The following is an 11919-nucleotide window of genomic DNA, read 5'->3' as shown; positions in this document are numbered from 1 at the left end:
ATTCTGAACACCCTCTCCTTCATCTCCAGAAGTTCAACCCAAACATAAACCCATTTTTTCCCCAACCCAATGCTTAACAGAAAACATTCACTACACCAATCAGAAAATCAATTTTTCACGCCCCAAGACTCACGCCCAACACAATACAGTACAAACAAGAAGGTGATTGCCGATGGCGGGTGTGAATTCCGAGTAGAAGCGGTGCAACCATGATGATTTATTTCACCTTTGACTTCGCATAACAGAGGAAGAGGAGTTTTATCGCCGGCATTGAAGTGGCGACCCTTTCTGGCATCAACGTCTTAAGACGAGGCGCAGGGAGAACCTCGCGCGAAGAGGAGAAGGAAGAGGCACCTTGGTGCGGTGGCCGGCAGAGATTGTGGCAGCGATCGCGCGACGAGCGGCGGAAGAGGGGAACTCTCACCTCGATCGGCAACGAACGTCAGCGCCGGCGACGCCTTGTGCCACAACTCGCGGTGGCTGGTTGGGTGGAGGCTTGTTGCAGCGGCAAATCAGTGAGAGGCAGTGGGAAGCAAACTCTCCCTAGGGTTTCTGGTTGAGAAATTAATTTTTTTTAACCCATATAATGAAGTGACACTGCCAACACATATAAAAGGTTCCAAGTCATCAAACATTGCACACCTGGCAGTTCTACCGTTAGTGAACTTAACGCCGTTACCAAAAAGGACCAACTTGAACAGTTTTTGCAAAAGGTAGAACTAAAGTGAATTTTTGAAAAAAGGAAGGACCACTTTGAACAAACCCTCCCAAAAGAGGGACCAAAATAGGTATTAAACCAAAAAATTATAAGATCAAAATGATTCAAGAAAAAAAAATTAGTAGAGAATTTCTCTCATTTCAAATGATAACTAAATATTTTGTTTGTTTCCTATATTTCCAAATTATTTATACCCTTTTCTACAAAAGAGAAAAAAACTAACGTAAATAAGTTTTTGGATTTTTATTCTGAATCTAACAATTAGACCTTTTGTTCTTATTCGAGGCAAAGAATGTTCCCATATGAGAAGTTGGTTTAGACGAGTCTAAGATTAAATAAGTTTTGATTATAACAAAATGTACGATGAAACAAGATAAGTAAATATAAATGTTTTTTATAAGCTCAGACTAATTTATACAATATCTTAGATAAGGCTCTAGACAAAATAAGGATCAGTTAAGTAATAGACTTATAATTAATATATATATATATATATATATATATATATATATATATATATATATATATATATATATGATAATGGTTGAAAATACTGTTTATCTATTATGTAATTTTAATATTAAATGCAACATTTTCTGCTTAGAAATTTGCTTGGAATCATGTTTTTCTGTTGTGTGAATAACAGAGTTGAGGTTGAATTTGATGGTTTTATGACTAATTTCCCTTTGGCAGGAAATGAGATAATATGGAAAGCAGAGATGAAGTGTCATGGAGATGAAGCTAAGAAAGGCCTGGAAAAGCACTAGAAGGGAGGAGTGCTCGAAGCTTGGGCGCCCTTTTTGGAGGCTTGAGCGCAGTAAACCATCGCTCACCGCCCGGGCGCCCCTCTTGGGGCGTTGGAGCGCTAGAAGCACGAAGTTTGGGCGTCCTTTCTAAGGCTTGAGCGCAAGAAACCACCGCTCACTGCCCGGGCGCCCCTTTTGGGGCGCTTGAGCGCAAGAAGCACGAAGCTTGGGCGTCCTTTCTGAGGCTTGAGCGCAGGGAACCACCGCTCACCGCTCGGGCGCCCTAAGTGGGGCGCTTGAGCGCCAGTGACACGGGTCTGGGCTTTGTTTCTGTTCTGTCTTCGCTCTATTTAAAGGACCCATACGTCCTATGTTTTGTATCTCTGGCTGGAGCAGCACAACAGCACACTCTTCCACTCTCTGAAGGCGGATTTAGATGCGAGAGCTTCCATCCTCTACTTTTAGGGTCTTGTTATCTCATGCTTTTCCATTATTCATCTAGTTTCATCATGTCTATGGTGAATTAAACTCTAATTGTTGTTGGGGATGATGTAACCTTGTGAACTCTTATGTATTTGAATTGATTCTTAATAACATATGTTTTTTTCATTAATTGTTAGAGTAATTCATCTCTGCTTATTACATTCTTTGTTTAATTCATTCATAGCTTGATGTATGAATTGCATGAGTGTTGGAGGTTCCTTATAATTCAGGTTCTTGTTGAATTACTCCAGAGAGTAATATTTCTCAAGGATGAGGGCATGAGTCTTGGTCGTCTTAAAGCTTTTGATCTTCACATTTAATTACTGTGAATGCTAGGAATTGCATGAACTGGTGATTAAGTATAGACTTATTTCGCCGAGGGATCGGGTATAAGTGATTTAGTGAGTGACGTTAACATTAATGCATAAAGAAGAATTCTTACATACATGAGAGGGAACTTGGTGAAATTTAACCCCAACAACATACTCATCTCATATTAAACAACATACGTTCATCACTGTGTTATTCTGTTACTGATCAAACTTCTTTCATATTTAATTTCCTGTCTTTGCATCTGAAACCAATGATCTCGTTTTCTTTAAGTCTTAATTAATCAAGTTATCACACCACTGTCTAGTACCGAGAGTCCTTTGGGATACGATACTTGGTCTTACCATTTTATATTACTTGTGCGATTCGGTACACTTACTGATTCATCAAATATTTACATAATCATTAGATAACCCAGGAATGCATACAATAAATGCTTGTGAATATGAATGTGTGTTTATGTGTTTTGTTAAGCTAATGTGTGTTTAATGGATTTAAGTCGAGCACAACACAACAAAAAACATGTAAATATTTGAAAGAAAGAAGCAGACATATAAAATAACAAGACTTAGACGAGCTAAGTTGAAAGCACTAGTTAGACGAGTTGAAGGTTGGATCAGACGACCAAGTCATCCGACAACTCAGACTCTACACAAGGGTCATATAACTTGAGGTAGTTGAACATGTTAGACAATTTAAGAATACAAGCAAAAATATAAAGACTAGACAACTTAAATAGTGCAAGAGTAGAATGAGTGTATTAGACGACAATGTTGACGAAACGAGTCAACCTAAAGCAACAAAGCATTGGATTCAAAGGAGTAGAAGAGTCAAAGAAAGAAAACAAGCATACAAAAGAAGCATTAGACAAGTCAAAAGCACTACAAGTCAACATGATGCATTTGAAAAGTTAATGCAAAGGCACATAAAGATATTAGACGAGTCAAAGTCAACTCATGAAGCATAATGTTAAACACCTGTTAGACGAGTACTTCCATTGAACGCCTTAATTGGAAGAATGAGTATATGAATAAAGAGTGAGAACATGAAATAAGTATTAGATTATTCAAACAAATCATGTTTAAAATGGCACGAAAGAAGTCTATCGAAACACAAGGTGATAAAGATCAATTGAAATTGATCAATGAAATCTGAACATTGAAATTAATGATCAAAATGATTAACAGAATTCAGTAAAATATATATATATATATATATATATATATATATATATATATATATATATATATATATATATATATATATATATATATAAAGACCTAGATGAAGAAGACAAAAGACGAGAGAAAAATAAGATGTATTGAAATACTGCTAATTCATTCTTGTAGAGAGAAGAGAATACTTTAAGAGCTTGTATTGTCATATTCATCTTGTTAGAGAGTGATATTCGGTTGAGTGAAACCATTATAAATCCTTCACTATGTGAAGTAAATCATGTGAACATTATTGTAGCTCTCTGCGTGAGAGATCATTTAACTATTGTAATTGTGAGTTCTTGATCTTTGGGAAGATTATGATGTGATACCTTAAGAGGTTAAACTCGTAATCTAGAGACGTTAAACTCATTATAACCTACAAAAGTTTTCACTTGTGGTTTTATCTACATAGAGAAGAGTGACTCGTTATAACCTGAAGAGGTTGATACTTATTGCTAGTGAATTTTTTAAATATATAGCTTAAAACACTAAACGTATTCTAAGGTGGAGGTAAAGAAATATAAATCTTTGGATGCATTTTTTAGGATGACAAAATGGGTCAGACTCAAGGGGCCAACTCATCCAAAAAAATCGTGTTGGGACAAAAATATCAAATCGCCAACTCTCATCATTTTGTAAACCCTAATTTTGTGATGTTGTCTGATTGATGTCACAATTTTTCATTATTTTGTAGTGACTAATTTGGGACGGATTGTTTTGAGGCATTTTGCGATTTTGTTTATTTGTAATTTTGTGTTCATCCAATCCCATATTGTTGATTGTGTTGTCCTGTTTTGGTGGTTTTTGGATTAAGGTTGCTTTACTCATGTACTTTGAATAACATTGTCTTTTGTAATTGTGCTGATCTCATGCATATTTGAGAATCACAATTTTTTCTAATTAACAGGAATATTATTTTGTTTGGTCTCTACTCTACCATCTATTTGCTTGTGCTTTTAAAAAGCTACACATGGCAAATTGGGCTTGCAGTTAACAAAAAATATTCAATCTGAGTCTCGTCGATAGGAAAAAAAATCAAAAGTGACATATCAGTTTGTCCACCAGTTACGGGACGGATTATGCATTTCAACCCGTTTCCATATTGTGGACCAATACTGCCTATTTTCAACAAGTCAGAGACGAGCTAATCAAAACCGATCAGATTAGCCTGTTTTGTAGAAGGATAATCCATATAGACAAGATTGAAGAACCAGTATAAAATAAGCTCAAAAACTTCATTATTGAACGTGTAATTTTTGTTTTCCTTACAAAATTTAAATATTTTCAAACTTTTAATTTATTATTTTGTTATACTGTACAACTGTAGTTTCAAACTAAGTAGAGTTTTACATATGTGAAGTTGAAATTGGAGTTATTGGCTGTTAGGATTCTTTTTTTTCCTGGAATGAGAGCTTTTAACATAATTTTTAACTTAGGATTTTTTTAGGTTTAAACCCTCATTTTGTCCTCATATTTTTTGGTCAATCTCAAGTGGGTCTTTTTTCGGTCTCAATTGGGTTCATAAACTTGTAAATTATCTCAATTGGGTCCAAATATTTGAAAATTTGAGTCAATTAAGCCCTATCCGTTAAGTTTTCACAAACGGCGTTAAAATTGGTTGACATGGTGTGAGGGTGGTATAAATTTGGTCATAAAAATTGCAGAAACAACTATAAGTGATGGGGCATAACAAAGCATATTGTAATCCAAGAGAGACAATTCCGCAATATAGTTTGTCAAGCACTCAAGTTGCAGCGAAGAGAGATGATTTTTAGGCCAGTGGGCGTCTCAGCGGCAATGTCTCTACAGCGATGACGGTTTTCGTCCTCCTGCGAGACTCTCAGTTTCGATTGGAAATTTTTGGGATTGTCCATCTGAGCTTCTTTGTAGGTTAGGGATCTGATATTAAGTGGTCCGCGACGGTGGTTGAAGAGGATCTAGTCGTGATAGTGAAAATGGTGACCGCGACGGTGGCGGTGATGGTGGATCCTAATATGAAGATAACCCTTTGCCATGTTACAATGTCTTAAATTAAATAAAAATTTCACATAATCAAACACTTTGACATCAACGTGCAACACGTCAGCCAATTTTAAAGCCGTTTGTGAAAACTTAACAGACATGGCTTAATTGACTCAATTTTTCAAATATTTGGACCCAATTGAGATAATTTACAAATTTATAAACCCAATTGAGACAAAAAAAGAAACGAGGACCCACTTGAGATTGACCAATAAATATAAAGACCATTTAAATTTTTTTTTACTATATAAGTATAAATTTCAGGTTCACGTATATTCAAACTGTTTGAAGGTATAAAATATGATTTGGTATTTTAAAATTACTTAAGGATTTTAATAAAATAACTTCAAATATTACATTATCGGCACGGAATTTTTTTGGTTTTCGGCAATTCTACGAAGGTTTAACGTAATTTGATTCATTGTGTTTATGTATTAATTATACTAACTGGTACTTTAAATAATTTTAACATTTCTAAAAATGCTAATTACCAAATAGATTTTTTTTATTGCTTTCTGCAATTAAATAATTTTAACAAAATTTCGAAATGTTAATTAACTAATAAATTTTGTAGTTTAAAATTATTTTAGGATTTTATAAAATAAGTTCAAATCATAATCATTATGTATTTTATTTTGAATTTGCAACCTGCGTTACTATAAATAATTTGAACATAATTTCATTTAAACTGTTTCTCTGTTAAAATATTGTTTACCGTTCATTTTCAGATTTCTTTTTCTTTTTCCTTCGGCATCGTAACTCAGCGACAGACGCACTTTCTTTTCCTTTATGACTGATGCACACCAGCGTAGGTTTCTGGTGACGACTTCACCTTTGTTTTTGTTGTTTTCCCCTTTTCTTCTTTTCTCCTTTACAATTACATTTCCAATTTTGTTTGTATCTAATTTTTAATTTCTCCTACTAAAATTTAAGTAATTATGAATAGAATGGTATTGGGCACTTAAGAGAGGAAATTTATGGCTGTATGACACAGGAATCTACAATTTGGGGCTATAGTCGGTCATGGAACTTTGCAATGATGAATGTTGTGGCCGTGATTGACGGTTAAATGAAGACGTAAACAATAAATAGCCATTCTTGTTACAAAGATGAAGGGAAATAATTCTGTACATGAGGAATAGAATTTGAAAAGTAAACAAGAAAACACCCTCGCCATTAATTGAAAAACACATACATAATTATGAATCACATATAAAGAGGATAAAGATTAATACTATGGTTACGAATCACCATTTCTTCATCATGCATGGCTATTATTACGTTTTAAACAGGTACAGCAAAATTTACCGCTCAACTTATTTAAGCGTAAACAAATGCTTAAATTTATAAAAGTAGTGTACAAACTTCTCTGTATTTTTTTAATTATTCCAGTTAGTTTTTGGATAAAGAAAAAAATCATTAAAAACCTTTGATTGAAGTTGAATTTAATCTATTTCAACGTGAAAATCGAATCGTTTTCAACATTTGAACTTGTTCTAAAATCAGATTTTGATATTTCAGCATCTGATCAAAACACCAACAAGGCTTTTAGGCAACTCTTCAATTTTTCTAAATGCTGCCTTCCCAAAATAAGGTCTATAGCACGTCTCCGAACATCCTATAGATGTTTCAGAACTTACGAATAAGACGTGTGAACGACGACACTAAAGCCATCATTTGTTTGGTGAACGGAGATTGGAAAGAAAAGCTAAAAATCCATGGAAAAGAAATCCCCAACGATATCTCAGCTAACAAAACCAACTCTTCAATGTCGGGGAATTCAAACCATGATATGCAAAAAAGATCAGCAACTTGATTTACCCCTTGTAAACATGAGTACCACGGAAGCAAGGAGCCACACCTTAGAAATGAGGTTTCAATAGGCTCAAATCATCTTTTGCTTACAAGTATAGTCACAGTCCTGTGAACCGTCCGATCCATCTTTAACTTCAGTAATAACGGAGGATCTACAATCCTCAGTCTTAATAGGCCTGCCAGCACATCTACCCTTGTCAACATGACATTCTAGACATATAGAAGGCAGTGATTCTGAATCTGAGCATACTGACTTTTTACTCCCAGTCATAGATAAGACTTCCTTGAAAAAAGAAGGAACAATTGCACCACTTCCAATGTTGGAGTTCTGTAAACAGTCAAATCCATCTTTAATTCCTGCATCGAAGGAGCTGCCATCTTTCGACAATTGTTCTCTAGAATCACTTCCTCTGCAAGAGGAAGTGATCTTACCAGTATCGTGCTCTTGACATATTGAACACATTGAGTCTGTACCTGCATGTACTTGCTTTAAAGTATCAATCCCATGTAAACTTTCATTTATAGGAGCAGAACTTTCAATCAAAACCTTTTCAGAACCATCTTTAACTGCAATAGTTAAGCTGCACTCTTGGGGGATTTCTTTGTCAGCATTAGTACCTCTGCCGGCACATACGATCTTATGCACCTGATGGTCTTGACAAATTGAAAACGATGATTCCGAGTTCAGAGAAATTGATTTTATAATATCCATCGTACATAAACCTTTCTTGGTGTGACATCTATTGCCTCTGCAAGAAGCTGAAGAAAAAATATTGTGGGTTACATTCTCCGGACATTTTGATTCATCACTAAATGCAGTAAGAGCACCACCGTTTGCTTTTTGTCCTCCTTCGCCGCAGACATATCCCTTGGCTTGACTAGTTTCCTTATCTTCAGTATGTGTTCCACCATTAATGCTTTGAATATTAGTATCTGCTTTAATGCTATCCAGACATTCTGACTTATCATTAAATACAGCAAGAGCACCATAGGATGCTCTTTCTCCTCCATCACTGCTGGCATATCCCCTAGCACGACAACTATTCTTGTCATCAGCATGTATTTCACTAATAATGTCTCTTACTTCAGCACCTGCCTTAGTGTTAACCTCAGTTTGAACCAAAGCACAGCAGCTTTCATTAACATCCTCGACATTACAACTTCCACGTGGTAAGTTTTGAGAAGCATCGAGATCAATGACCTTATCATCAGAAGTTAAACTCTTGCTGAAATTTGGGCGGATCAACTTTCTTCTCTTTTGTTGCCCAACCACCGAATTCTCATTTCCAGCACTAGGTTTCCTGACTTTGCTACGCCGCTTGAAATCCACAAAACATGTGTCTTCGGCTGTTTTGTTAGTATTGCCCACAGTTGCAGTAGTTGAATCCATTATTTGATCATTCAAGGTGTTTTCAGAGAAATCACCCTCCTTCGTCCTCAAGCCACTTCTTTTAGTATAATCCTTCAAACTTTCAGCTTTGCTGCGCTTGGGCTTGAGCTTTCTTTTTGTCATCCACTTGTTGTGACTCTGCCGAACCCTTTTTATCACTTCATCAACTGAAGTATGGAAATCATTGTGTCCATCTTGTTCGTTGATATCCTGCATAAAAGATAATCGAGAAAAAACACTACTTTTTTGCTTTGCATAACAAGAATTATTATTTTGAGTGCCACCATAACATCCAATATCATATTCATAGATTATTGGATCATCCTCTTTGAAATGACCCTCATTTGCCCATGAAATATCATGAGTAAATGTTTCGTTGCTTTTCTGTAGTGTTATCTCATGACTTGGGTTTTCTTGCAAAGTCGTGGAATGAAATTTGTTGCCTAACCACGGTTGGTGATTATGGAACAAGGAAGAAAAGGGCTCATGTAGACTGCGGCTACTCTTTCCAATATCTGGAGGGATAGGGGATGACAAAGACTTTAAGGACGGAACATCATCACAAGCCTCAGAAACAACAGATTCTGCTGCCAACTGGTCAGAATTTTGAACCGTGTTTAAAGGTATGAAATCCCTGTTGCTACTATACAAAATAGAATTTTGAAAGTCAACAGGGTGCCACCTGCTCGTATCTCTCAGCTCATTATTATGGATGAGATATGGTTGACTGTTCAGGGAATTCCTTCCGAAGTTGTTTACAGGGGTAATCCTTTCTATTACTGGCTTAGAACCATCAATAACTCCAAAAGATGATGCCTGAGTAAAATTTAAACCAGGAACATCTGGATCATATAGAAGGGATTCCCTCTTAGAATTAGCACTTCCTTGTTTTGCACATGTATTACTTAAGAGCTGTACCTGCATTGGTTGAATCATGGTTGAAGTTGGCCTAAGCTGATTTTGAGCCAAAGAACTATGCTCCAAAATAGGATTGCTGTAAAAGCCAGATGAGTTGATATGGGAATTATGTTGATCAGGAATATCATTTGAAAATATCATCCTCTGATCCGTCTCTGGAAGGGAACTACCCATGAGCCTATCATTAATTGATAAGCTTGCCTCACCATGAATTCTAATTTTATCACATAGACTTTTGGGGTACCCACCATTTGTGTTTGGCCTGTGACAGGTATCCATATAATCCTCATTCTCATATGCAATAAACCTACTTTCATCTTTTAATCCTGAATAGTCACAAACATACTCACTTGCATTATCCACTGCAGCAAACTGAGCAGCCCTTCCTCGCTTAATATCACTTGCATTTAATCCAGTATATTCAACTTTACCATTGTAATCAAAAGAATCGCCTTGGTGTTTATGCATTATGACAGGTGATATGTTATCACCCAAACCTTGCCCACTTTGACCTCTTTCAATTTGCATTCCATGATCGACAGATCTTCTAAAATTGCCTAAAGGGTACCTTTCTGATTTCAAGTATTCGGTTCTGGACAATGGTCTCCCAGGGAGCTCTGGTTCCAGCTTTCTCTTGCTGAACAAATATATAAGTTTATAGACCTGCACAGAAAATTGATTAAAAATCTTTAAGCAAATCATCCTCATTATTTTTGAAAACCAATCATGTTTAACCAAGAGCAGACCTGATTTTCAGATAGCCCAAAGTTAAACTTGTTAGCTGAAAAGTAATTTTCTCTGATTGCATCACGGAATAATTTTTCTGGGAGTGGCTTACAGAACCAAATTATATCAAACTTAACCTACATCAGATCATTCAGAAACTGTGGTCACCATATCAATCATTAATCAAAGTAAGAAAAAATTAACTCTCGCACTCAAAATCAGAACAAGGAATTGTTCATTCCCGGTGGAAGGGGAAATTTATAAAATGAGGTTATTGAATGGTTACCTGAGCAGGAAATTGCTTCCCCAGTTTCGCAAATGCACCAGGCACAATATTGATACCTCCATCACAGGAAGCGTTGAACACACCATGAAGTTGTCTCTTCTCATATTCATATAAGAATAGAATCATTCCAGCTTTAACCTGCTCTACAAACTGGATTTCAGTTGATGGGAGGCCAAATAGTCCCCTTTCGAAGCATTCTCTTTTAGTCTCACTATTTGACATAAAGATTGCTCCAAAATCCGGGTCTTTCCCATCAGCATTGTTTTGCTTATCGTTCAACCCCATGACGATATATATTTACTATACTACGCTGTCACATTAGAAAATAAACAGCAGTGTCTGCGTTGTGTAAATATAGTCAGACGTAACAAAAGCGTTTAAAACTTCATACATCAACCAGTATTTGGAAAGCTCAAATGACAACCATTACTGTCAACCTCTACAGTTGAAATCACAATGATCGACACACAATAAACTCGTCCTTAAAAATTAAGCAGCAATCTATATGACAATGCTCAAAAGAAGAACAAAGCACATGCACATTCGCTTCCATCACGACAAAATATAGTATGCAACATGATCATGCAGTTCAAACCAGCCAGACCTAAATTATTTTCTCTCTAATTTTTCGTTTCTAAACAAAAATAAATAAAATAAAATCTTGTTAAACAAACAAACAACAACAACTCTATTGTCTGATCGGAACACAAAGAACTGCGGAAGAACATCCACAAACGCAAAATAGAATGATACGATAAAAAAATATGAAATAAAGAACAACAGATGAAACGACGCAATGACGAAAAAGATAACAAATGATTGAAAACGTTACGAATAAAGAACACTGCAACAAGGAAGCGATGATGAGAGAGAAGCGAAGAGAAAAAGCGTACCGATGTAGAAGAAAAAGAGAAGAAGAAGGGTTTGAGAGTGAAAGAAAAAAAGAAGCGCAAGAGACGCGACTGTGTGTAGAGCAATCGACTAACCGTTCTTACAAGAGGGAACCGCATGAATATAAGTGGGTCATTTTGATAAAATTATTTGAAAAAATATATATATGCAGGGGTAGTTTTCAATGATTTTCTGTTATGAGTGGCTCCTGAAAACACGTGGCGCGCTTGTGTGTTCCACGGGGCTCTGGTTTGGGCTTGGAATACGCCACTTGACAAAAAAAAAATACCAATAAATATTTTAGGTATTATTACAATTTTTTTTCTAATTTTCTAATATAAATTAGTATAACAATCATGCTTTGCTTGAAGATTAAA

The 11919-nt window shown here is 35.9% G+C and overlaps 1 protein-coding gene across 2 annotated transcripts; it reads right to left on the bottom strand.

Annotated features, from left to right (window-relative positions):
• Window positions 1-6924: 6924 nt before the first annotated feature.
• Window positions 6925-11659, bottom strand: LOC124829382 (uncharacterized). 2 transcript variants are annotated; one of them, XM_088093921.1, is made up of 4 exons: window positions 11545-11659; window positions 10652-10961; window positions 10386-10502; window positions 6925-10302 (listed from the first exon to the last, which is right to left on the bottom strand). In XM_088093921.1, exons 2-4 carry the CDS (start codon window positions 10934-10936, stop codon window positions 7402-7404), a joined length of 3303 nt encoding a protein of 1100 aa, XP_087950047.1. In that variant the 5' UTR covers window positions 10937-10961; window positions 11545-11659; the 3' UTR covers window positions 6925-7401. The 2 variants fall into 2 exon arrangements, with proteins under 2 accessions (XP_087950047.1, XP_047158835.2); XM_047302879.2 differs by having other exon boundaries at window positions 10652-11659.
• Between the last annotated feature and the right edge of the window lie 260 nt (window positions 11660-11919).

The sequence above is a fragment of the Vigna umbellata genome, chromosome 7 (genome assembly GCF_029865625.1).
Source record: "Vigna umbellata cultivar VRB3 chromosome 7, Vumbellata_1.0, whole genome shotgun sequence".
In the NCBI taxonomy this organism is placed as follows: domain Eukaryota; kingdom Viridiplantae; phylum Streptophyta; class Magnoliopsida; order Fabales; family Fabaceae; genus Vigna; species Vigna umbellata.
This window is presented reverse-complemented; position numbering and strand designations above follow the sequence as displayed.